At 47.8% G+C, this 25,804-nt stretch overlaps 1 protein-coding gene across 4 annotated transcripts in view; it reads left to right on the top strand.

The window, feature by feature from the left end:
• The first annotated feature begins 4,234 nt into the window (after positions 1-4,234).
• Positions 4,235-25,804, top strand: part of LOC144598228 (di-N-acetylchitobiase-like) — a 37,355-nt gene continuing 15,785 nt past the window's right edge. Inside the window, exons 1-3 of one of the 4 annotated variants that reach the window (XM_078408115.1) lie at positions 4,235-4,711; positions 15,846-15,984; positions 23,157-23,362. In XM_078408115.1, the coding sequence (XP_078264241.1) occupies positions 23,165-23,362 (198 nt within the window). In that variant the 5' untranslated portion in view covers positions 4,235-4,711; positions 15,846-15,984; positions 23,157-23,164. Of the gene's footprint in view, positions 4,712-15,821; positions 15,985-20,127; positions 20,208-23,153; positions 23,363-25,804 lie in introns of those variants that run through there. The other 3 variants (XM_078408117.1, XM_078408116.1, XM_078408113.1) reach the window with 3 other exon arrangements.

Raw genomic sequence — 25,804 nt, 5'->3', positions numbered from 1 at the left:
AGGAGGAAGGGAATGACTACTGAGGTAAATGGTATGTGGGGCATTATTAAGACAGGATCTAAGTAAAACATTAAAGATGACCACATCAATTCATTGTTCACAATTTTAATGTCTTTATCTAAAAAGCAGTATATTTATTTTGAAAGGAATGTAATGATGGTTCACCAGTTCCTTGGATGAGGTGATGGTAATATCAGGAAAAATTAGTCTAGGGCTCAATGAGCTAGTGGTTGGAAGAGTGATACGCGACCTCATTGATTCATATAAAATTATTAGAGCCCTAGGCAGGACAGAAGTAGGGAAGATGTGCCCAGCTAAGGTATCAAGAATGATTTTTTTCTTTCGAAAAACAGCTTCATAGATTTCAGTGCATTAACGGAATCAAAGACAGGGCAGGAAAATAGGGTCTGACTGGAAGATCTATCGTGATAATTGAATAACAGAAAAGGATCGATGGGCTGAATGGCCTTCTCCTGCTGCAGTCTCTTTTGTGGTCACAAGAAACTGCAGATGTCGAAACACTACGGAAAAAGCTGGGGGAATTCAGTAGGTCAGGGAGACTCGGGGAGGGGACGTTTTGGGTTGGAATCTGTCTTCAGACTGTTGGAGATCGTTGGTAGAAAGACATGAAGGGATGAGGTTTTAAGTGTTGGCAAGTGACAGGTGGATCCAGGTGAGGAGAGACTCCAGACACAGGTGAGGTGGAGCCAGGTGTGTATGCTTGTGTTGGTGAGCGTTGCTTATTCTGTGAGCTCTCCCCTTCACTCCATTGGTCACCTCATTAATCATCCACAGACAGCATTGCATCAGCCACGACTGATAACACAAGCAGAACACTGAACCAATAAGGTACTTTTGGAAAACATAGAAGTTAAACGTTAGGTCCAAATCTGACTTCCACTCCCCTCCCACCCCCACTTCACCTTTCCCCTCCCTTCCTCTGCCCCCACCCCCATTCCCCTCCCCTCACTCCTCCCCCTCCTGTGACCCCTCCCCTCCACCGATCACCCACCCCATCCCCTCTCAACATCAACAGGCCAAACGCTATGCGGCGAGGCCCGGCCCGGGCCAGCGGCACGCTAGGATGGACGACAGTGGCTGGTGGAGGGCATTTATTAAAGTTTGTTAAATTAATCGTTTTTAAAATATAACAAAACCTGGTCAATTGAGACCACAGCAGAACGTTGGGTAGAGTGGGCATAAAATTGTTGTGCCATCATGCACCGTTTTGGCTGTATTTCAGGCACATAATAAAATGCAGTATACATATATGCATACAAACAAGATGTGAGTTTTAGTAATATTTATTATTTATTATTATAGTTTTCAGATCTCTCCTCAACCTCTGATGTTCCAGAGAAAACATCAAATTCTGTCCAATCTCTTCCTCCAGATAATACTCCCTCATCCTGGCATCATTCTTGTAAACTTCTTCTGTAAAGCCTTTCAGTAATGGGGCGACCAGAACTGCATGAAATACTCCAAATGCAGCCTAACCAAAGTGCCATAAATTTGTATCATGATTTCCTCTTGTACTCCCGACCAATGAAGGCAAAAATAGCATATGCCTTCTTCATTAGATCCACGTAGATTTGACTGGATAGCACGCAAAACAAGCATTTTACTCCTCAGGTAACAAAAAAAACGTCCTGAAGTTCTTATGTCTTTATCTTGTAGTAAACTGTCCAAAGCGGAACACAATACTTCAAATGCAGCTTCACCAACGTCTATTGTCTCTTTATATCATCTGTGATTTTCATATCTTACCATTTCTTTATCAATGATGTGTTATCCACAACAATAGACAAAAGACAATAGGTGCAGGAGTAGGCCATTCGGCCCTTCGAGCCAGCACCACCATTCAATGTGATCATGGCTGATCATTCTCAATCAGTACCCCGTTCCTGCCTTCTCCCCAAACCCCCTGACTCCGGTATCCTTAAGAGCTCTATCTAGACACCACTATCCTTAAGAGCTCTATCTAGGTTCGTTGCCTGTTAATATAGACTGTTAATATAGACTTAAGTAAGGAGATTCAGCATGTGCAGAAAGTACCGGGTCTTTTGGATTAGGTTTATTATTGCCACATGTACCGACGTACCGACTACAGTAAGAAGTTGTTTTTGCATGTTATCCCATCAGATCAGATAATATTAGATGACTGCATCGTTGCTACTTCCTGCACCCATGCAGAACTCACTGACTTCATCAACTTCACGATTAATTTCCATCCTGCACTCAAATTCACTTGGACCATCTCCGACATCTCCCTACCGTTTCTAGATCTCACCATCTCCATCACAGGAGACAGACTACTGACCGACATCTATTACAAACCCATTGACTCCCATAGCTATCTAGAATACACTTCGTCCCACTCTGCTTCCTGTAAAGACTCTATGCCCTACTCCCAATTCCTCCGTCTATGCCGCATCAGCACCCAGGATGAGGTTTTCCATACCAGGGCATCGGAGATATCCTCATTCTTTAGGAAATGGGGGTTCCCTTCTTCCATCATAGATGAGGCAGGGTTGCCTCGATATCCCGCAGCTCCGTTCTTGTTCCCCCTCCCCACATTCATTACCAGGATTAAGTCCCGCTTTTCCTCACCTTCCACCCCATCAGTCGTCGCATTCGGCATATAATCCTCCAACACTTTTGCCACCTCCAACGGGATCCCACTACTGGCCATATCTTCCCATCTCCACCCCTTTCTGCAGAGACCGTTCCCTCCGCAAATCCCTGATCAACTCGTCCCTTCCCACCAAAGCCACCCCCTCCCAAGGTACTTTCCCCTGCAACCGCAGGAGATGCAACAACTGTCCTTTACTTTCCCCCTCGACAACATCCAAGGACCCTAACGGTCTTTCCAGGTGAGGCAGAGGTTCACTTGCACCTCCTCCAACCTCATCTACTGTATCCACTGTTCCAGGTGTCAACTCCTGTACATCAGCGAGACCCAGCACAGGCTCGGTGATCGTTTCACTGAACACCTCTGCTCAGACCGCGTGGGGCCCCTATTTGTCAGAGTGAGGCCCAGCGCAAACTGGTGGAACAGCACCTCATATTTCACTTGGGTAGCTGACACCCCAGCGGTATGAACATTTACTTTTCTAATATCAAATAGCCCTTGCTTTCCCTCTTTCTCCGTCCCCTCCATCTTCCCAGTTCTCCGACCAGTCTTCCTGTCTCCGACTACATTGTATCTCTGTACCGCCCACTCCCCTGACATCAGTCGGAAGAAGGGTCTCGACCCGAAACGTCACCCATTCCTTTTCTCCGGAGATGCTGCCTGTCCCGCTGAGTTACTCCAGCATTTAGTGTCAACCTAATATTATTCATAAATAAATCAAGGGAAACTCGAGAGCAATAGGTGGAGCAAAGCAAAGGGGAAAATACAGAATGGGGAATATAGTTCTCAGCACCATGGTTCTGCACTAGTACTGGAGGCAAAAGTCAACCCAAGTCTGAGCAACGCCTGACGTCCTCCCTGACTTGGGACCGTTGCTGCTCTTCCATCCCCGGTAATTCCGCATCTCCCTGGGTTTGGCAGCGCGGGCCATTCAGGCGTTGGTCTGACGGGGTCCGCCCCGCTCTCCAGCAGCCACTGCGCCGCGCCCAGCTCTGCCTTGAAGGCCGCCAGCAATGAGAGCGCTTTGGCCTGCCCACTATTCCGCGGGCAGGCCGACCCACATAGCGAACGGCTGGTTTTGCTTACTAAAATGGTTTTGCTTACTTTGCGTACTACACTTCAGTTTAGGCGATTTCAACGGAGCGAATCATCTTGTTACTCGAGTATCTTTGGAGGGGGCTGCTTCCCTACAGACTTGCAAACGAAAATAAAGTCCTCCACAAGCCAAGTTATGTCATAGCTTCCCGGCTCGGTGCTGAGGGGCTGCAGGGTGGAGCTCGCTGCCGCCATCGATGGGAGATCGGGATCCTGCCTTCCCGCCGCGCAGAAGGAAACTTCGATTACGTCGGCGGTTGCTGGAGCCCCTACTTGAGAGAGCGGAGGCGGGAGAGGAGCCGCAGGATGTCGACTGCAACCTGTGCCTGCGGTTGGCGGTGCCTCCATCACTCGCGCGGGTACCAACGGTCGGTGAGCGAGCGAACAAACAGCGCATGCGCGAGCGGGCCAACGGCTGCGGCACGAGGCGGCCACGTGGGGCTGGCGCGAGCTCCCCCAGCACCAGAGCGGCGCGCGAGCGCGGTTTGCTGGCGGTGAGAAGGGAGCCCGCCCGCCCGCGCGCTGGGCTGCAAGGAGGGAGCCCACCCGCGCGCTGGGCTGCAAGGAGGGAGCCCACCCGCCTGCCGGGCTGCAAGGAGGGAGCGCACCCGCACGCTGGGCTGCAAGGAGGGAGGCCGCCCGCCCGCGCGCTGGGCTACAAGGAGGGAGCCCACCCGCCCGGCTGCAAGGAGGGAGCCCATCCGCCTGCCGGGCTGCAAGGAGGGAGCGCACCCGCACGCTGGGCTGCAAGGAGGGAGCCTGCCCGCCTGCCGGGCTGCAAGGAGGGAGCCCCCCGGCCCGCCCGGCTGCAAGGAGGGAGCCCCCCGGCCCGCCCGGCTGCAAGGAGGGAGCCCGCCCGCCCGGCTGCAAGGAGGGAGCCCGCCCGCCCGGCTGCAAGGAGGGAGCCCGCCCGCCCGGCTGCAAGGAGGGAGCCCGCCCGCTGGGCTGCAAGGAGCAACCGTCGTCGGTCGGACTGAAGGAAAGGTAAGCTGACGCCACTGATGGTGAGCCACAGCAGCACGCCCGCGAAGCTGTGGGTCGGCCTGCCTGCCTGCGGAATAGCGCTCTCATTGCTGGCGGCCTTCAAGGCAGAGCTGGGCGCGGCGCAGTGGCTGATGGAGAGCGGGGCGGACCCCGTCAGACCAACGCCCGAATGGCCCGCGCTGCCAAACCCAGGGACATGCGGAATTACCGGGGATGGAAGAGCAGCAACGGGCCCAAGTCTGGGAGGACGTCAGGCGTTGCTCAGACTCGGGTTGACTTTTGTCTCCAGTACTCGTGCGTTACCATGGTGCTGAGAAATATATTCTCCATTCTGTATTTTCCCCTTTGCTTTGCTCCACCTATTGCACTCGAGTTTCCCTTGATTTATTTAAGAATAATATTAGGTAGACACAAAATGCTGGAGTAACTCAGCGGGACAGGCAGCATCAAGGGGTAGGCCATTTAGAACGGAGATGAGGAAGAACTTTTTCAGTCAGAGAGTGGTGAAGGTGTGGAATTCTCTGCCTCAGAAGGCAGTGGAGGCCAGTTCATTGGATGCTTTCCAGAGAGAGCTGGATAGAGCTCTTAAGGATAGCGGAGTGAGGGGGTATGGGGAGAAGGCAGGAACGGGGTACTGATTGAGAGTGATCAGCCATGATCGCATTGAATGGCGGTGCTGGATCGAAGGGCTGAATGGCCTACTCCTGCACCTATTGTCTATTATCTCCGGAGAGAAGGAATGGGTGACGTTTCGGGTCGAGACCCTTCTTCCGACTGATGTCAGGGGAGTGGGCGGTACAGAGATACAATGTAGTCAGAGACAGGAAGACTGGTCGGAGAACTGGGAAGGTGGAGGGGACGGAGAAAGAGGGAAAGCAAGGGCTATTTGATATTAGAAAAGTCAATGTTCATACCGCTGGGGTGTCAGCTACCCAAGTGAAATATGAGGTGCTGTTCCTCCAGTTTGCGCTGGGCCTCACTCTGACAATAGAGGGGGCCCAGGACAGAAAGGTCAGTTTGGAATGGGAGGGGGAGATAAAGTGCTTGAGCAACCGTGAGACCGGGTAGGTTAAGGCGGTCTGAGCGGAGGTGTTCAGTGAAACGATCGCCGAGTCTGCGCTGGGCCTCGCTGATGTACAGGAGTTGACACCTGGAACAGTGGATACAGTAGATGAGGTTGGAGGAGATGCAAGTGAACCTCTGCCTCACCTGGAAAGACCATTAGGGTCCTTGGATGTTGTCGAGGGGGAAGGTAAAGGACAGGTGTTGCATCTCCTGCGGTTGCAGGGGAAAGTACCTTGGGAGGGGGTGGCTTTGGTGGGAAGGGACGAGTTGATTAGTGATTTGCGGAGAGAACGGTCTCTGCAGAAAGGGGTGGAGATGGGACGATATGGCCAGTAGTGGGATCCCGTTGGAGGTGGCAAAAGTGTTGGAGGATTATATGCCGAATGCGACGACTGATGGGGTGGAAGGGGAGGAAAAGCGGGACTTAATCCTGGTAATGAATGTGGGGAGGGGGAACAAGAACCGAGCTGCGGCATGTCGTGGAGACCCTGCCTCATCTATGATGGAAGAGGGGAACCCCCGTTTCCTAAAGAATGAGGATGTCTCCGATGCCCTGCTATGGAAAACCTCATCCTGAGTGCTGATGCGGCATAGACGGAGGAATTGGAAGTAGGATTGGGAGCTTCGATCGTTCCGATGCGGGAACTTCAATCACCCCGACATGGGAGCTTCGTTCGCCCCGACGCGGGAGCTTCGATCGCCCCGACGCGGGAGCTTCGATCGCTCCAAACAGGAGCTTGTATCGCCCCGACGCCGAGGCTTCAACCGCCCCAATGCGGGAGCTGCGACCGCCCCGACGCGGGAGCTTCGACCACCCCGACGCAGGAGCTTCGACCGCCCCGACCCGGAGGCTTCAACCACCTCAACGCAGGAGCTTCGACCGCCCCGACGCGGGAGCTTCGACCACCCTGAAGCAGAGGCTTCGATCGCCTTGACCCGGAGCTTTGATCGCCCCAACTGCAGATAGTTCGACCGGCTTGACTGCGGGATAATAAAGAGAAAGATGATGGACTTTATTGCCTTCCATCACAGTGAGGAATGTGGGAAATCCGCTGTTGTGGATGTTTACGTCGACTTTTATGTAGTTGTGTGCCTTGTTGCTTTTTTTTAGTATGTAGCTCTGCGGGAACTGTGCGTTTTTTAAAACTGGTATGATTATTTTAAAATTATCTCTAAGTGCTAACACACCAGCACTAGCATTAAACAATGTACGACCGGGAAACGCTCGTAAAATTAAACTCGAGCGCAACCGGAGGACTATTAAACAGTATACTCACCGATTCAACGTGGCCGATAGAGATCATCAAAGGAGCGCACCGCGGCAGCAGCAGAAGTGGGAGCACGGGTCCATGGGAAAGTCAGAAAAAACATCGAGGTAAGCGAGGGGGTATTCGGAACAGGCTGAGAGCCCAAGCCTTACGTCCACCTCTGCCCAGCATACTTCTGGCCAACGTCCAGTCCCCGGAGAACAAGCTGGATGACCTCAGGGCAAGGATCAGATTCCAGATGGACATAAGGAACAGCAACATCCTTTGTCTGACTGAGACATGGCTGACCCCGCTGGTGCCGGACCAGGTGATTTGCCCATCCGAGTCCTTCACTGTTTTCCGGGCGGACAGAACGGAAGAATCCGGGAAATCCAAGGGCGGAGGAGTCTGCTTCTTGACCAATAATAACTGGTGCAATCCTGGAAATATTAAGACGCTTTATCGTTCCTGCTCGGCGGACCTGGAACTTCTAACTATCTCATGCCGACCATTCTACCTTCCCCGGGAGTTCAGCTCGGTGATCATCACAGCCGTCTATATTTCACCGCATGCGGACACCGACGTAGTACTGTCGACCCTACACGATGTGTTGTGTCAACACCAAAACAAGAACACTGATGCGGCTGTGCTGGTGGCTGGAGATTTCAATAGGGGAAATCTTAAAAAGGTCATGCCCAACTTCTACCAACACATCACGTGTGTCACCAAGGGGGAAAGAACTTTGGACCACTGCTACACGCCGTTCAGGAAAGGCTACAAGGCCGTTTCCCTCCTTTTGGAAAATCTGACCACGCTGCCATTTTTCTGCTGCCGGTGTATAAACAACGGATAGTACAGGAAGCGACAGTGACAAGGGACGTAAAGCGGTGGTCTGACCATTCAGAGGCCATGCTGCAGGATGCACTGGGCGATGTCGACTGGAATATGTTCCAAGCAAGTCAATGAGTTTGCGGAAGCGGTTACGGACTTCAACGCCACAATAGCCGATACCATCATCCCCACGGTAAGGGTCGGTATCTTTCCTAACCAAAAACCCTGGGTGGGCAGGTCTATTCGCGTGGCCTTGAATGCTCGCACAGCTGCTTACAACTCTGGCCTGGCATCCGGCAACATGGATGACTACAAGGTAGTGTCCTACCGACTGCGAAGGGCAGTGAAGGAAGCAAAAAGGAGGTACCGGGACAGGATGGAGTCACAGATGGAGCAGGAGGACACCAGGCGCCTTTGGCAGGGGCTACGGACTATAACTAGCTACAGGTCCAGCACCCCCTCAACCGGAAGTGCCGGCTCCTCCTTAGCTGATGACCTGAACTCTTTTTATGCACGGTTTGTGATGGGTAACATCCCCAGCTCGCCGTCCAAAAACAGCACCGAAGGGGCGCTGGCTAGCGAGGCTGGAGGGCGATCCACCGCCGGGGATGTGCACACATTCTCGGTGTCCGAGCATGAGGTGACGTGGGCTCTGACGCGTGTGAACACGAGGAAAGCTGGAGGCCCAGATGGTATATCTGGGCGAGTGCTAAAGTCTTGTGCTACTCAGCTTGCTCCAGTGCTCACCACAATATTCAACCTCTCCTTGGCAAAGTCCGTGGTCCCTGCATGTTTCAAAAGATCCATCATTGTACCGGTGCCAAAGAATGCCTCTCCAGCGTGTTTAAATGACTACCGACCGGTGGCCCTCACCTCGGTTGTCATGAAATGCTTCGAGAGGCTAATCAAGAAGCACATCTGTGCCCTCCTTCCTCGCAACATGGACCCACTGCAGTTCGCATACCGTCCGAACAGGTCCACGGATGATACGGTCTCCCTCTCTGCACACCGCTCTCTCTCATCTGGACAGCCGGGGGGCTATGTGAGGATGCTGTTCATTGACCTTAGTTCAACACAATAGTTCCCAGCAGACTGGTTGAGAAGCTGCTGGAACTGGGGCTTAGCACCCCTCTGTATGCCTGGGTCCTGGACTTTCTCACCGCCAGGGCCCAAGTGGTCAGGATGGGGGAACACACATCTAGCTCCCTCACCCTGAACATAGGATCCCCCCAGGGTTGCGTCCTTAGCCCCCTACTGTACTCTATGTACACACATGACTGTGGGGCCAGGATCAGCTCAAACTCCATCATCAAGTTTGCTGATGACACTGTGGTGGTGGGCCGGATCTCCGACAACGATGAAAAGGCCTACCGGGAAGACGTGGCTGATTTGGCACTCTGGTGTCAGGACAATAGCCTCCTCTTGAATATCACTGAAACTAAGGAGCTGATTGTGGACTTTAGAAGGGCTAAACATCCAAGGACGTACACGCCACTGGAGATAGGGCGATTTCTACTGTGGATAGGATGAGCAGTTTTAAATACTTGGGAGTCCGCATCACAGAGGATCTGACATGGGCAACGCACATTGCCGCACTGGTGGGTAAGGCAAAGCAGCGCCTTTACCACCTTAGATAGCTGAGGAAATTCAGAGTGTCTCTGAGGATCCTTCATTGCTTCTACTCTGGGGCTGTAGAGAGCATCCTGTCCGGCAACATTACAGTCTGGTTTGGGAACAGCTTGGCCCAGGAGAGGATGGCCCTGCAGAGAGTAGTGCGTTCGGCAGAACATACCATGGGAACTACACTCATCCCCCTACATCAGGAGGTGCAGATCTAGAGCAAGCAAGATCATGAGGGACCCCTGCCACCCCAGTAACGGACTGTTCCAGATGCTACGGTCAGACAAACGCCTCCGCTGTCACGCTGTGAAAACGGAGAGGATGAGACGGAGTTTCTTCCCACAGGCCATCAGGACTGTCAACTTTTATAACTCCAGAGACTAAATTTTGTCTACACCAGAGTAACTTTATTAACTTTATTTATATGTAACTGTAATTCTTTTTTGTGCACAATCCGCAGGCATTGCCACTTTCATTTCACTGCACATCGTGTATGTGACAAATAAACTTGACGACTTAATTGGTACATGTGATATCAAACTGATCTTGGCCTTGGAACCTTGAAACCTTGACCTGAAACATTTCTCCCCACAGATGCTACCTGACCTGCTGGGTTCCTCCAGCAAATTGTCTTTTTTCCCCTCGTTATTACATTCCTTCTAGATTCAACATGTTCTCAGCCTATTTTCTGAACCTTTTAGTGTTTAACATGTAAGCATATTCCCGCGTCTCCGCTTCTCTGCATTTAGGGTCATAGACAGTCACAGATTCATACAACATGGAAACAGGCCCATCTTGACCATGCCGACCAAGGTAGCACTTCTACACAAGTCCCACCTGCCTATATTGAACCCATTTCCCTCTAACCCTACCCTATCCATGTACATGTTCAAATGCCTTTTAAATGTTGATATCAGACCTGCCTCAGTCGCCACCACTGGCAGCTTGTTCCATATACCCACCACCTTCAGTGCCCAACCCAGACTACAACCCAGCAGCATGAATATCTATTTCTCTCATTTTAAGACCTTTGCATTCCCTCTCACTCCGTCCCACCGCCACCCTAGTTGTCCTAATTTCACTGTCTTCCTCCTGAGTTTCACTGTTTGCATCTACTCGTTTTCACCTTTTCCATAGTGAACAATGGACCATTGAGGACTCCACCTGTCCTTGATCATCATTGCTGGTTTTGGTTTGTTTTCTTCATACCTTTCATTCATTTGTTCTTTGTGCCTTTTCATACCTCTAGTTTCCCTCGCCCCTGACTCAGTCTGAAGAAGGCTCTCGACCCGAAACATCACCCATTCCTTTTGTCCAGAGATGCTGCTTTATCCACTGTTATTCCAGCATTTTGTGTGTATCTTCGGTGTAAACCAGCATCTGCAGTTCCTTCCCACACATCTAGTAATGTACCTACACTATGAGAACATTACTTTTAACTTAATAGGGTCACCATGCATTGTATCTTTAACTTTTCTCATGCTACACTGCGTCAACTCTGAGTCATATTGCTACCTTCAGTTAATATAATAAAAAGTATAATAACTTAATAAGTAATACTAGGTAAACATAACAGCCCAAAACTCATAGTTAGTAGTGCAACCATGGACACAGTCCACAGAAGATCACAGTTGCTGAGGTTAGTGTTGTTCAGTGATCAAGAGCTTGATGGTTGTTTTGGAAGAAGCTGTTCTTGAACCTGGACGTCACTGTTTTTAGTCTCCTGCACCTTCTTCCCAATGGTAACAGTGAGCTGAATGAATGAATGATACTTTATTATCACATATGACATGTCACAGTGAGATCCTTTGTTTTCCATGTATAAGTGTGCACAGAGTCGCCACATATAATGCGCTAACAAAGTTACAAAGTTATTCCATTTAGTTGCCAATGGTCCCTCTTTTGTTCTTGGCAGCCCCATGCCACACTGGGTGCCTCTTTGTTCTCCACACCACGCGCCCCCACCCCCCGCCACCTCGATGGATCGTCTTTATTTGCCTTTCGGCACCCATGTGGCATGTCTGCTCTCAGGCACCCACAGCCAGCCCATCTGACCTCCAACACCCACCGCAGGCCCCTCCTCCACCCTGCCGGGTACTCTCTTGACGGCTTCATGGCACTCGCCAGGAGGTGAGAAAGTTACCAAGATGGTGTCAACATGTTCTGAACAACCTCCAGTCTGGAAGAACGATCTTGACCCAAAACGTCACCCATTCCTTCTCTCCAGAGATGCTGCCTGGCTCGCTGAGTTACTCCAGCATTTTGTATCTATCTTTGGTTTAAACCAGCATCTGTAATTCCTTCCTACAACGTTAAATACTTGTTATTAGTAAGCTGTAAAAGCACTGCCTCATTATTTTCGCTTGAATACCTAAATTGCAAGTAGTTGAAAGCACAGATATAAAGCTTGCTGGCTGACTTGAAAAAAAAGATAGCTTCTACTGTTTTGAGTTTAGTTTATTGTCATGTGTGCCAAGGTACAGTGAAAAGCTTTTGTTGTGTGCTAACCAGTCAGCAGAAAGCCAATACATGAGACCATCAAGCCATCCACAGTGTACAGATACATGATCAAGGGAATAACGTGATTGGTATCTTTTAACCAATTCACGTCAGATACTTATTGGTCATCGATATTTATTATTGCCTCAGTTAGTGTGGAGAGGTGTAAATGGTGGAGGAGGGTGAAAATCAAATCCAATTGTGGACAAACTTTGTCCGAGTCTATGAGGGAAGGGGATTAGTATCTTAGAGTTGAATATTGGTTAGATGAAAGAGGGAGTCAATGCTGACTTGTTCAAGGCTACAGGAGAGGAGACAAAATCACTGTTCCTGCAAAGTTACATTTGATTGCGTGAACCTTGCGTCAATATTCCATTGTTGCCACTTGCACAGAGAGAGAGATTGAGAGAGAGAGCTAGAAAGGGATAGGAGGTTTCATTCTCAGTGGATTACCATATATAAAACACTGGTTGCAACAGGTCTGGCAGAGTCAGACAGAGGATGAGATGGAGACTGGAATCAGTACTGAGTTTGGTCATAAACACATTGTGGATCCAAAACATCGTCACGGGCAAGGATATTTGTATATGTGAGAATGAATCTTTGTGCAAACCCGTCTCGCCATACCATGATCCCCAAGTTGAGGTGAGTGATGAGGTGAAAGGCACTGCGTAGCCTTTTATCTCTTCAGTTGGAAAGAGTGCAGTGACGCTTTACGAGGATGTCGCATTGGGTTGGAGAATCAAGAACTAGAGGGCATAGGTTCAAGTTGAGAGGAAAAAGATTTGATGGGAAACTGATAGATCAACTTGGCGTCATGTTCGGTATGGACATCGTAGATAATGTGTGAGACAAAATCACTGTTCCTGCAAAGTTACATTTGATTGCGTGAACCTTACGTCAATATTCCATTGTTGCCACTTGCACAGAGAGAGAGATTGAGAGAGAGAGCTAGAAAGAGATAGGAGGTTTCATTCTCAGTGGATTACCATATATAAAACACTGGCTGCAACAGGTCTGGCAGAGTCAGACAGAGGATGAGATGGAGACTGGAATCAGTACTGAGTTTGGTCATAAACACATTGTGGATCCAAAACATCGTCACGAGCAAGGATATTTGTAAATGTGAGAATGAATCTTTGTGCAAACCCGTCTCGCCAAGCCATGATCCCCAAGTTGAGGTGAGTGATGAGGTGAAAGGCACTGCGTAGCCTTTTATCTCTTCAGTTGGAAAGAGTGCAGTGACGCTTTACGAGGATGTCGCATTGGGTTGGAGAATCAAGAACTAGAGGGCATAGGTTCAAGTTGAGAGGAAAAAGATTTGATGGGAAACTGATAGATCAACTTGGCGTCATGTTCGGTATGGACATCGTAGATAATGTGTTCCTGTGCTGTACTGTTCTATATTCTAGTCATGTGGACACCAGAACATAACATGGGCAATGGGAGCAAAAGTAGGTGGACTGTTCTGCTTTTCTGCTTTTCGTTCCGATCCTGGCTAATCTAGTTTAATGAACGATGTGAGCTCTCTGCAATAAAGCATTCTAAAGATTCACAAATCTCTGAGGCAACACAACACTCTTGCCCATCTTAAATGGGCATCCGACTTACAATGCACAATGTGTAGGAAGGAACTGCAGATGCTGGTTTAAACCGAAGATAGACACAAAATTCTCGAGTAACTCAGTGGGCCAGGCCGCAACTCTGGAGAGAAGGAATGAGTGACATTTCAATAAACAATAGACAATAGGTGCAGGAGTAGGCCGTTCAACCCTTCGAGCCAGCATCGCCATTCAATGTGATCATGGCTGATCATCCACAATCAGTACCCTGTTTCGGGACGAGACACTTCTTAAAACTGAGAGTCAGGGGAGAGGGAGATGCACAGATAAGGAAGTGTAAAGTGTGAGAATTAGACATCAAAGGGGTGGACATCAAGCAAAATGTAGAATAGATCAGTGTTAGCTAGGAGAAGGTAACTACAAAGCAAACAGAGATAAAATGTAATCAGGGACTGTCAGTCTGGTCGGAGAACTGGGATGGGGAGGAATGGAGAGGGAGGCAAAGCAAGGATGACATGAAGTTAGAGAAGTCAACATTCATACCATAAATAGTAAGCTGCTCAAGCAAAATATGAGGTGCTGTTCCTCAATGGAAGAGGCCAAGGACAGAAAGGTCAATTTGGGAATGGGAGAGGGAATTAAAGCGTGTCACAATCCGGAGATCATATTGGTTTAGGCAGACTGAGCAGAGGCGAAACAATTGCCGAATCTTCGCTTGGTCTCACCGATTTATAGGAATCCACACCTGGAAAAGTACCTGGGGAGGGGGTGGTTTGGGTGGGAAGGGATCAGTTAGCCAGGGAGTTGCAGACGAAACAGTCTCTGCGGAAGGCGGAAAGGGATGGGAGATGGAAAGATGTGGCTAGTGGTGAGATCCCGTTGGAGGTGGCGGAAATGTCAGAGGATGATGTGCTGAATGCGACGGCTGATGGGGTGGAAGGTGAGGACAAAGGGGACTGTCCCTGTTACGACTGGGTGGGGGGAGTAAGAGCGGAGTTGCGGAATATCGAGAAGACCCTAGTGAAGGCCTCATCTACGATGGAAGAGGGGAACCTCCGTTCCCTAAAGACTGAGGACATCTCCTGGTATGGAACATTTCATCTTGGCGCCATATTGAATGGCGGTGCAGGTTCGAAGGGCCGAATGGCCTAGTCCTGCACCTATTTTCTATGTTTCTAGAACATGTAGAACTAGTATATATTAATGATTTAGACGAGGACATTAAAGGCAACATCTCCAAGATTGCAGATGACACAAAGCTGGGTGGCAGTGTGAGCTGCGAGGAGGATGCTATGAGGTTGCAGGGTGACTTGGATAGGTGGGTGAGTGGTTAGAAGCATGGCAGATACAGTATAATGTGGACAATTGCGAGGTTATCCACTTTGGTGGCAAGAATAGGAAGGCAGATTTTTTTCTGAATGGTGTCAGATTAGAAGAAGGGGAGGTGCAACGAGACCTGGGTGTACTTGTACATCAGTCACTGAAAGTAAGCATGCAGGTAGAGCAGGCAGTGAAGAAAGCTATTGGCATGTTGGACTTCATTGCGAGAGGATTTGAGTTTAGGAGCAAGTTGGTCCTACTGAACGGGGCCCTGGTGAGACCAACCCTGGAGTATTGTGTGCAATTTTGGTCTTCTAATTTGAGGAAGGACATTATTACTATTGAGGGAGTGCTATTGAGGTTCAGCTTAATTCCCGGGATGACGGGACTGACATGTGATGAAAGAATGGGTCGACTGGGCTTGTATTCACAGGAGTTTAGAAGGATGTGAGGAAATCTTGTCGGAACATATATATTCTTAAAGGGTTGGACGGGGTAGATGCAAAAAAAATGTTCCCCATGTTGGGGGAGTCTAGAACTAGGGGCACATTTTAAGAATAAGGGATGTGCCATTTAGGACTGAGATGAGGAAAACCTTTTTCACCCAGAGTTGTAAAAATCTGTACAAATCTGTACAAAAAGTGTAAAGGGAAAAAAGCCGGAATGGGATACTGATTTTGGATGATCAGCCACGATCATGTTAAATGGCGGTGCTGTCTCGAAGGGCCAAATGGCCTACTCCTGCACCTGTTTTCTATGTTTCTAAGACAGCACGCAAGGTCAGGATCGAACCCAAGACTCTGATGATGTGAGGCAACACTCTATCATTCAGGATTGCACCAAAAAGTACCACCAACATCATCTGCAGGCTAAATCTGTCCACCAGCGGCCCTTAATTTTCTTCAGGGTCTGAGAGCAGATATTTCTGTATATATAATTGCAGGAGATTGTTACTTCTTAATTTAGATGACAATTTTATTTTTATTCCAGGTCTTTACATTTCACCTTGATAAAAATGACTGGGCGCAATATCACTGGTCGAAGATTACAACGATTGTAGTGACTGATGAGGTGGAAGATGACATCTACTGTATCGCCCATTTATATAACATTAGACTTGTCTTTAAAGGTAATTCATTTTACCACAGATGAGTGAGTGAATACTATCAAAGATCCAAGGGTTAATTAACACGGGTGTGGAGCTGAATTTAGTCGGCATCTCAGCACATTTCATTCCATCCACTGTTTAGTTTAGAGATACAGCACAGCAACAGGCACTCTCGGCCCACCAGGTCCGTGCCAACCAGCGATCCCCGCATATTAACACTATCCTATACCCACTGGGGACAATTTTTATATTTACCAAACCAATTAACCTACATACCTGTACGTCTTTGGAATGTGGGAGGAAACCGAAGATCTCGGAGAAAACCCACGCTGGTCAGGGGGGGAACCATCTGCTCGACTAGCATAGACTCGGTGACCATTTCGCCAAACACTTGCGCTCGGTCCGCCTCGGCCTACTGGATCTCCCAGTTGCTAACTATTTTAACTCGTATTCCCCATCTATAAATCCTATCGGCCAGTTTCACTGAACTCCATACCATGCAAGATTCTCAAACATATAATCCACTGACATATTATGGACCATATTGACTTCCACAAAGTACTAACAAATCACCAACATGGCTTTAGACAGGGTCGATCATGTGAAACCCAACTGGCGGGACTCATCGATGACCTAACCAGGTCACTCGACAACAAGGGTCAGACTGACCTGATTATATTAGACTTCAGTAAGGCTTTTGATAAGGTTCCCCACAAGCAGCTCCTGCACAAGCTCAACCATGTAGGAATAGACGGCAACCTCTTAAAATGGATTGAGATCTTTTTGACAAGGAGACACCAGCGAGTTCTCTCGGAGGGAGAGACGTCTATTGAAGCTCCTATGACATCAGGTGTGCCACAGGGGACTGCCATGGGTCCATTGCTCTTCCTACTGTATATCAATGACATTCCAAACGCAGTTTTGTCCAGAGTTCGACTCTTCGCAGATGATGCCATAATTTATAGAAATTAAAACACCAGAAGACAGCTTGTTCTTACAGAAGGATCTGGATGCTCTCTGTGAGTGGGGAAAAACCTGGCAGATGTCATTCAATACAACCAAATGTCACACCACGCATGTCTCACACAAGACTAAACCACTTTTATTAGAACAAAACATGGGTAGCCATACATTGCTTGCTGTCGACCATCACCCATATCTAGGAGTCGAATTAAGCAAAGATTTAAGTTGGGCGACGCATATTAGTCAAATGTCTAACAAAGCAAATAGAACTCTCGGCCTTCTTAGACAATAGGTGCAGGAGGAGGCCATTCGGTCCTTCGAGCCAGCACCGCCATTCAATGTGATCATGGCTGATCATTCTCAATCAGTACCCCATTCCTGCCTTCTCCCCATACTCCCTGACTCCGTTATCCTTAAGAGCTCTATCTAGCTTTCTCTTGAATGCATTCAAAGAATTGGCCTCCACTGCCTTCTGAGGCAGAGAATTCCACAGATTTACAACTCTGACTGAAAAAGTTTTTCCTCATCTCAGTTCTAAATGGCCTACCCCTTATTCTTAAACTGTGGCCCTTGTTCTGGACTCCCCCAACATTGGGAACATGTTTCCTGCCTCTAACGTGTCCAACCCCTTAATAATCTTATACGTTTCGATAAGATCTACTCTCATCCTTTTAAATTCCAGTGAATACAAGCCTAGTCGCTCCAGTCTTTCAACATATGACAGTCCCACCATTCCGGGAAATAACCTAGTAAACCTACGCTGCACGCCCTCAATAGCAAGAATATCCTTCCTCAAATTTGGAGACCAAAACTGCACGCAGTACTCCAGGTGCGATCTCACTAGGGCCCTGTACAACTGCAGAAGGACCTCTTTGCTCCTATACTCAACTCCTCTTGTTATGAAGGCCAACATTCCATTGGCTTTCTTCACTGCCTGCTGTACCTGCATGCTTCCTTTCAGTGACTGATGCACTAGGACACCCAGATCTCGTTGTACGTCCCCTTTTCCTAACTTGACACCATTCAGATAATACTCTGCCTTCCTATTCTTACCAACAAAGTGGATAACCTCACACTTATCCACATTAAACTGCATCTACCATGCATCTGCCCACTCACACAACCTGTCCAAGTCACCCTGCAACCTCATAGCATCTACCTCACAGTTCACACTACCACCCAGCTTTGTATCATCTGCAAATTTGCTAATGGTACTTTTAATCCCTTCATCCAAGTCATTAACGTATATTGTAAATAGCTGCGGTCCCAGCACCGAGCCTTGCGGTACCCCACTAGTTACTGTCTGCCATTCTGAAAGGCACCCATTTATCCCCACTCTTTGCTTTCTGTCTGTCAACCAATTTTCTATCCATCAGTACCCTACCTCCAATACCATGTGCTCTAATTTTGCCCACTAATCTCCTATGTGGAATCTTGTCAAAGGCGTTCTGAAAGTCAAGGTACACCACATCCACTGGCTCTCCCCTGTCAATTTTCCTAGTTACATCCTCAAATAATTCCAGAAGATTAGGCAAGCATGATTTCCCCTTCGTAAATCCATGCTGACTCGGAACAATCCGGTTACTATTATCCAAATGCTCCGCAATTTCGTCTTTTATAATTGACTCCAGCATCTTCCCCACCACTGATGTCAGACTAACTGGTCTATAATTTCCCGTTTTCTCTCTCCCTCCTTTCTTAAAAAGTGGGACAACATTCACTACCCTCCAATCCACAGGAACTGATCCTGAATGTATAGAACATTGGAAAATGATCACCAACGTGTCCACAATGTCTAGCGCCACCTCTTTAAGTACTCTGGGATGCAGACCATCAGGCCCTGGGGATTTATCAGCCTTCAGTCCCATCAGTCTACCCAACACCATTTCCTGCCTAATGTGGATTTCCTTCAGTTCCTCCGTCACCCTAGGATCTCTGGCCACTAGAACATCTGGGAAATTGCCTGTATCTTCCTTAGTGAAGACAGATCCAAAGTACCGGTTCAACTCGTCTGCAATTTCCTTGTTCCCCATAATAAATTCCCCCGCTTCTGTCTTCAAGGGACCCACATTTGCCTTGACTATTTTTCTCCTCTTTACATACCTAAAAAAGCTTTGTTCTAAAAGAAATGTTCTAAAAGAATTTCTAAAAGAAATGTTCACATATGTAGTACACCCGTCAATGAGAATGCCTACAAGTCCTTGGTCAGGCCCAAATTGGAGTATTGTGGAGCTGTGTGGGATCCTTTCAACACCAACACCAAGATGACCCTAGAGAAAGTACAATGCCAAGCAGCTTGCTTTGTATGTAATGACCACAAGCGCAAATCAAGCGTGAATAATATGCTGTCTTCTCTCGGATGGGATACCCTAGAGCTCCGCAGAATCAGTCTAAGATTTATTGCAATTTACAAGGAGATTCACAAAATCACGCCATCAGATTTCCATCATCCCAGAGCACCAACTGCCATGAAACAAGACAAAATACTGATCCCTACATCATCAACTCGCTAAATTTCAATAAACATTGCTACCAATATTCCCTTTACCCAAGGACGATAAGGGAATGGAATATGCCACCACACGTGCCGCTCCCAATGTTCAGTCATTTAAAAAGGGGATTGAGCAACTAGATCTCCTCAACTTGGTCAAAAAGGCCCACTTCAAAATTTAATCACTACTCTACTCACTCCGACCTGCGCGAGATAACCACTTATGAGGTGTTTGGTCAGTAATCAACCAGAACCATGCGGACCTTTCTAGCCTGGGCTTCCTCCATTTCTAGAGTAAGACCACACATAAATCCATAAATCTCCCCCTCTTCGCCTATCCAGTCTCTCACCTCTCCCTTCCCCATGTCCCACCTGATTGCACATCCATTTCTCTCTTCCCCCAACCCTCCCACCGATATTATTTGCTTTGGCTTCACAATTCACACTTCTTCCGTTCTTATCTGATGCTTTTTGTTTTTTCATCTCTGCCCTTTGTCGGCCATTTGTCGATCACAACCCCTCTCACCCACATCTACTCATTAGGGTTTGTCCTGCCCATCCTCTGGTCCAGCATTACGTCCACCACAATCAGTCTGAAGGAAGGTCACAACCCGAAGCATCACTTATCCATGCATTCCAACGATGAGTTACTCCAGCACTTTGCGCCTTTTTTTTGACAAACCAGCCTCTTCAGTTCTTTTTTTTTCCAGGTTCCTTCACAAGTTGTGGACAACATAAATTCTTGGTCATATAAATACCCCTGATCCAAATGACTTGTTCGGCCATTTCAGTAAGTTGTTTGTGGGCCTGATGTCACGGGCTTAGGGATACGTACATGGATATTCAGGGATTGTATAGATATAGATTATGTGCAGATAGATAACAGCTTGTATTGCTTCAAGTTCAGCACAGACATTGTTTACCAAATGGTCTTTCAGTGACTGATGTACAAGCACACCCAGGTCTCGTTGCACCTCCCCTTCTCCTAATCTGATACCATTCAGATAATAATCTGCCTTCCTGTTCTTGCCACCAAAGTGGAGAACATCACATTTATCCACATTATACTGCATCTGCCATGCATCTGCCCACTCACCCAACCTATCCAAGTCACCCTGCAGCCTCATAGCATCCTCCCAGCTCACACTGCCACTCAGCTTTGTGTGATCCGCAAACTTGGAGATGTTACATTTAATTCCCTCGTCAAAATTGTTAATAATTATTGTGAAAAACTGGAGTCCCAGCACTGAGCCTTGCGGCACCCCACTAGTCACTGCCTGCCATTCTGAAAAGGACCCGTTAATTCCCACTCTTTGCTTCCTGTCTGCCAACCAGTTCTCTATCAATGTCAATACCCCACCCCCAATACCATGTGCTGTAAATTTGTACACTAATCTCTTGTGTGGGACCCAGTCAAAGGCTTTTTGAAAGTCCAGATACACCACACCCACTTGGTCTCCCTTATCCATTCGACTTCGATTTTCAAAAAATTCCAAAAGATTAGTCAAGCATGATTTCCCCTTCATAAATCCATGCTAACTTTGTCTGATCCCGTCACTGCTTTCCAAATGCGCTGCTATAATTTCTTTAATGATTGACTCCAGGATCTTCCTCACTATTGATGTAAGGCTAAATGGTCTAAAATTCTTTGTTTTCTCTCTCTCTCCTTTCTTAAAATGTGGTTACATTGGCTACCCTCCAATCCACAGGAACTGATCCAGAATCTAGAAAATATTGGAAAATGATCACCAATGCATCCTCGATTTCTTGGGCCACCTCCTTGAATACTCTGGGATGCAGACCATCAGGTCCTGGGGATTTATCTGCCTTCAGTCCCAACAGTTTACCTAACACCATTTCCTGACTAATGTCGATTCCCTTCAGTTCCTCTCGATCCTCGGTCGACTAGTATTTCTGGGAAATTGTTTGTGTCTTCCTTTTGTGACAACAACGAAAGTACTCGTTTAACTGTTCTGCCATTTCCTTGTTTCCCAATATAAATTCACCTATCTGTGACCTACATTCGTCTTCGCTAATCTTTTCCTTTTTACGTACCTAAACAAACTGTTTCAGTCAGTTTTTATATTCCCCGCAAGCTTTCTTTCATGCTCTTTCTTCCTCCTCTTAATTAACCCCTTTGTTCTCCTCCGTTGAGTTCTAAATTTCCTCCAGTCCTCTTGTTTGCCACTTCTTCTGGCCAGTTTCCTTGGCTTTAACTCTATCCTTCACTTTCCTCGTGAGCCGCCTTCCCCGATTTATTTTTTTCGCCATACAGAGATGAACAATTTCTGTAGTTCGTCCAAACAGTCTTTAAATCTTCGCCATTGCATCTCCACTGACAACCTTTCAAGTATAATTTGCCAGTCGATCCCAGCCAATTCCCATCTCGTACCTTCATAGTCCCCATTTTTCAAGTTCAGACCATAATCTCTGAATTAACCGTGTCACTCTCCATCCTAATGCAGAATTCCACCATATAATGGTCACTGTTGCCCAAGGGGCCTTGCACAACAGGATCGCAGGCTCGGCGATCATTTCGCTCAACACCTTCACTTAGTCCGCCTTAACCAACCTGATCTCCCAGTGGTTGAGCACTTCAACTCCCCCTCCCACTCCCAGTCTGACCTTTCTGTCATGGCCCTTCACCAGTGCCATAGTGGGGCCCACTGGAAATTGGAGGAACACCGCCTCATATTTCGCTTGGGGAGCTTACAGCCCAGTGGTATGAACATTGACTTCTCCAACTGTAGATAGTTCCTCTGTCCCTCTCTACCCCACCCCTTCCCAGTTCTCTCACTGTCTTCCTGTCTCCACCTATATCCTTTCTTTGTCCCGCCCCCCTGACATCAGTCTGAAGAAGAGTCTCGACCTGCTGCCTGACCCGCTGAGTTTCTCCAGCATTTTGTGATACCTTCGATTTGCAACCACCATCTGCAGTTATTTTCCTGCACAACTTCCTCATTGCACAATATCCAGTCTAGGATTGCCGGGGGCCTCCAGTCGGTTCCTCTACATATTGGTTTAAAAAACCCATCCTGTATACATTCCAGGAAATCCTCCTCCTCAGCAATGTTACCAATTTGGTTGGCCCAATCGAAATATAGATTAATGTCACAGCTATAAAGTGAGAGGGAGAAGGTTCAATGAAGATGTCGGGGGCAAGTTTTTTATATGGAGCGTGGCAAGGGCCTGGAATGCATTGCCAGCTCATGGAGGCAGATATGATAGTGGTGTTCTAGAGGATTTTAGATAAGAAGTGCAGGGAATAGAGGGATATGTATCAATTGCAGGCAGATGAGATTAGTTGAACTTGGCATTGTGTTCGGCACAAACATCCTGTGCTGTACTGGTCTATGTTCTATGTTCTCTGAGGAAGAGGCACACAATTCATCGATGCAGCATTCTGGGATGGTCTCCAAACTGTATACACAGAATGCTGGACAGTACAGCACAGGAACAGGCCCTCTGGCCCACTATGTCCGGGTTGAACATGATGCCAAGTTATACTAATGTCCTCTGCCTGCACGTGATCCATCTCCCTGCATCCCAAAAGCCTCTTCAACCCAGTATCCTATCTGCCTCCACCACAGCCTCCCATCACACCCTTAAAAGAAACGCTGAGGAGCAAACTCAATCTGAATCCTCCTTCCTTGTTGATGTCTGTAATCTGCCTTGTAACATGCCCATTCTGATCGTAGAGCTGTCTAAACTCTGTCCTTTCTTTCCCTTTCTTCAGCAGAGATAGAGATGGCTCACTTGACAGACAAGATATTGATGGGATATTGGATGCAGTTCATAGTAGAACTTGTGCAAGCTTACAAAGCGGATGGAATCAATTTAGATTTCAAGGAAAAATTAAACAAAGGATCTTGGAATTATCATGAATTGACCCGGGTGGTGATACAAGTTACGTCCTATATCCGTGATAACTTACCTGGATGTCAGGTAAAAAAAGCCAAAGGTTCAAGCCTTGCGTTCCAATATGATGCTCATTGCATAAAATAAGCTTTTTTTTTGTTTGCAAACTGGAGGAACAGCACCTCATATTCCATCCAGGTACCTTACAATCCAACAGTATGATCATTGAATGACTCAGTGTTGGAGTAGCTCAGCGGGTTAGGCTGATTCTATAGAGAACATGGATCTCTGGCCTTTGTCTATCTATCCGCTAATTACCTCACTCCCCCATCCTCTCAACTCACTTGTATGTAAACATCTTTCACTTGCCAGGACCCCACCTCCTTTGCTGCTTTCTTCCACCCCCGTCCTACCACGCCAACCATCCTGAAGGATTCCGGCCTGAAACGTCACCTATCCACAGAGATGTTGCCTGACCGGCTGAGTTACTTCAGCACTTTGTGTCTTTTTCTGCATCAATCGCCCTGCGTTGTTCCAGAAGAAGGGTCTGACCAGAAATGTCACCAGAGATGCTGCATGACCTGCTGAGTTACTCTTCTTAACCAATACAGAGAAGGGATTTCTCATAAAAAAACATATAGGGCAGCACATAGGCACAGCTGGCAGAGCTGCTGCCTCACAGCACCAGGCACCCGGTACCATCCTGACCTTGGGTGCTGTCTACGTGGAGTTTTTTAAGGACGTAACATGGAAAATTGACAGGGGAGAGCCGGTGGATGTGGTGTACCTTGACTTTCAGAAAGCCTTCGACAAGGTCCCACATAGGAGATTAGTGGGCAAAATTAGAGCACATGGTATTGGGGGTAGGGTATTGACATGGATAGAAAATTGGTTGGCAGACAGAAAACAAAAGAGTAGGGATAAGTGGGTCCCTTTCAGGAAGGCAGGCAGTGACTAGTGGGGTACCACAAGGCTCGGTGCTGGGACCGCAGCTATTTACAATATACATTAATAACTTGGATGAAGGGATTAAAAGTACCATTAGCAAATTTGCAGATGATACAAAGCTGGGTGGTAGTGTGAACTGTGAGGAACTTGGACAGGTTGTGTGAGTAGACGGATGCATGGCAGATGCAGTTTAATGTGGATAAGTATGAGGTTATCCACTTTGAATAGGAAGGCAGATTATTATATGAATGGTGTCAAGTTAGGAAAAGGGGACGTACAACGAGATCTGGGTGTCCTAGTGCATCAGTCACTAAAAGGAAGCATGCAGGTACAGCAGGCAGTGAAGAAAGCCAATGGAATGTTGGCCTTCATAACAAGAGGAGTTGAGTGTAGGAGCAAAGAGGTCCTTCTGCAGTTGTACAGGGCCCTAGTGAGACCGCACCTGGAGTACTGTGTGCAGTTTTGGACCCAAATTTGAGGAAGGATATTCTTGCTATTGAGGACTTGCAACGTAGGTTTTCTAGGTTAATTCCCGGAATGGCGGAACTGCCTTGAAAGACTGGAGCGGCTAGACTTGTATACACTGGAATTTAGAAGGATGAGAGGGGATCTTATCGAAACATATAAGATTATTAAGTGGTTGGACACGTTAGAGGCAGGAAACATGTTCCCAGTGCTGGGGGAGTCCAGAACCGGGGCCACAGTTTAAGAATAAGGGGTAGGCCATTTAGAACGGAGATGAGGAAAAGCTTTTTCAGTCAGAGAGTTGTAAATCTGTGGAATTCTCTGCGTCAGAAGGCATTGGAGGCCAATTCTCTGAATGCATTCAAGAGAGCTTGATAGAGCTCTTAAGGATAGTGGAGTCAGGGGGTATGGGCAGGAACGGGGTACTGAATGAGAATGATCAGCCATGATCATATTGAATTTTGGTGCTGGCTCAAAGGGCCGAATGGCCTACTCCTGCACCTATTGTCTATTGTTTGCACATTCTCCCAGTAACCACATGGGTTTCCTCCGGATGCTCCAATTTCCTCCCACACGCCAAAGACGTGAGGGTTTGTAGTTTAATTGGTTTCTGTGAATTGCCCCTAATGTGTAGGGAGTGGATGCAAAACTGGGATAACATAGAACATCAAGCCATGGCCAAGAAAGCATAGCTACGTCTCTACCTTAGAAAGCTTAGGAGGTTTGGCATGTCCCCAACAACCCTCACCAACTTCTGCAGATGCACCATAGAAAGCATTTTTTAACAGTGTTTCACAGCAGGTTTGAGGAACAGCTTCAATCAAAGTCCTCGAGAAATTCCAGAGAGTTGTGGACGAAGCTCAGACAATCATGCAAACCAACCTCCCTTTCATGGACACCACCCGCACTTCATGCTGCCTCGGCAAGGCCACCAGCATCATCAAGGACAAGTTTCACCACAATCACACCCTCATCCCCCCTCTCCTCTTCGGCAAGAGATATGGAGTTATAGTGTGGAACAGGCCTTGGGGCCCAACTTGCCCATAGCGACCAACATGCCCCATCTACACTCGTCCCACCTGCCTGCATTTGGCCCATATCCCCCTAAACCTACCC

This window comes from Rhinoraja longicauda, chromosome 11, assembly GCF_053455715.1.
Source record: "Rhinoraja longicauda isolate Sanriku21f chromosome 11, sRhiLon1.1, whole genome shotgun sequence".
Classification (NCBI taxonomy): domain Eukaryota; kingdom Metazoa; phylum Chordata; class Chondrichthyes; order Rajiformes; family Arhynchobatidae; genus Rhinoraja; species Rhinoraja longicauda.
Note: the sequence above shows the minus strand (reverse complement) of the source record. Positions and strands in the feature narration are given on the sequence as shown.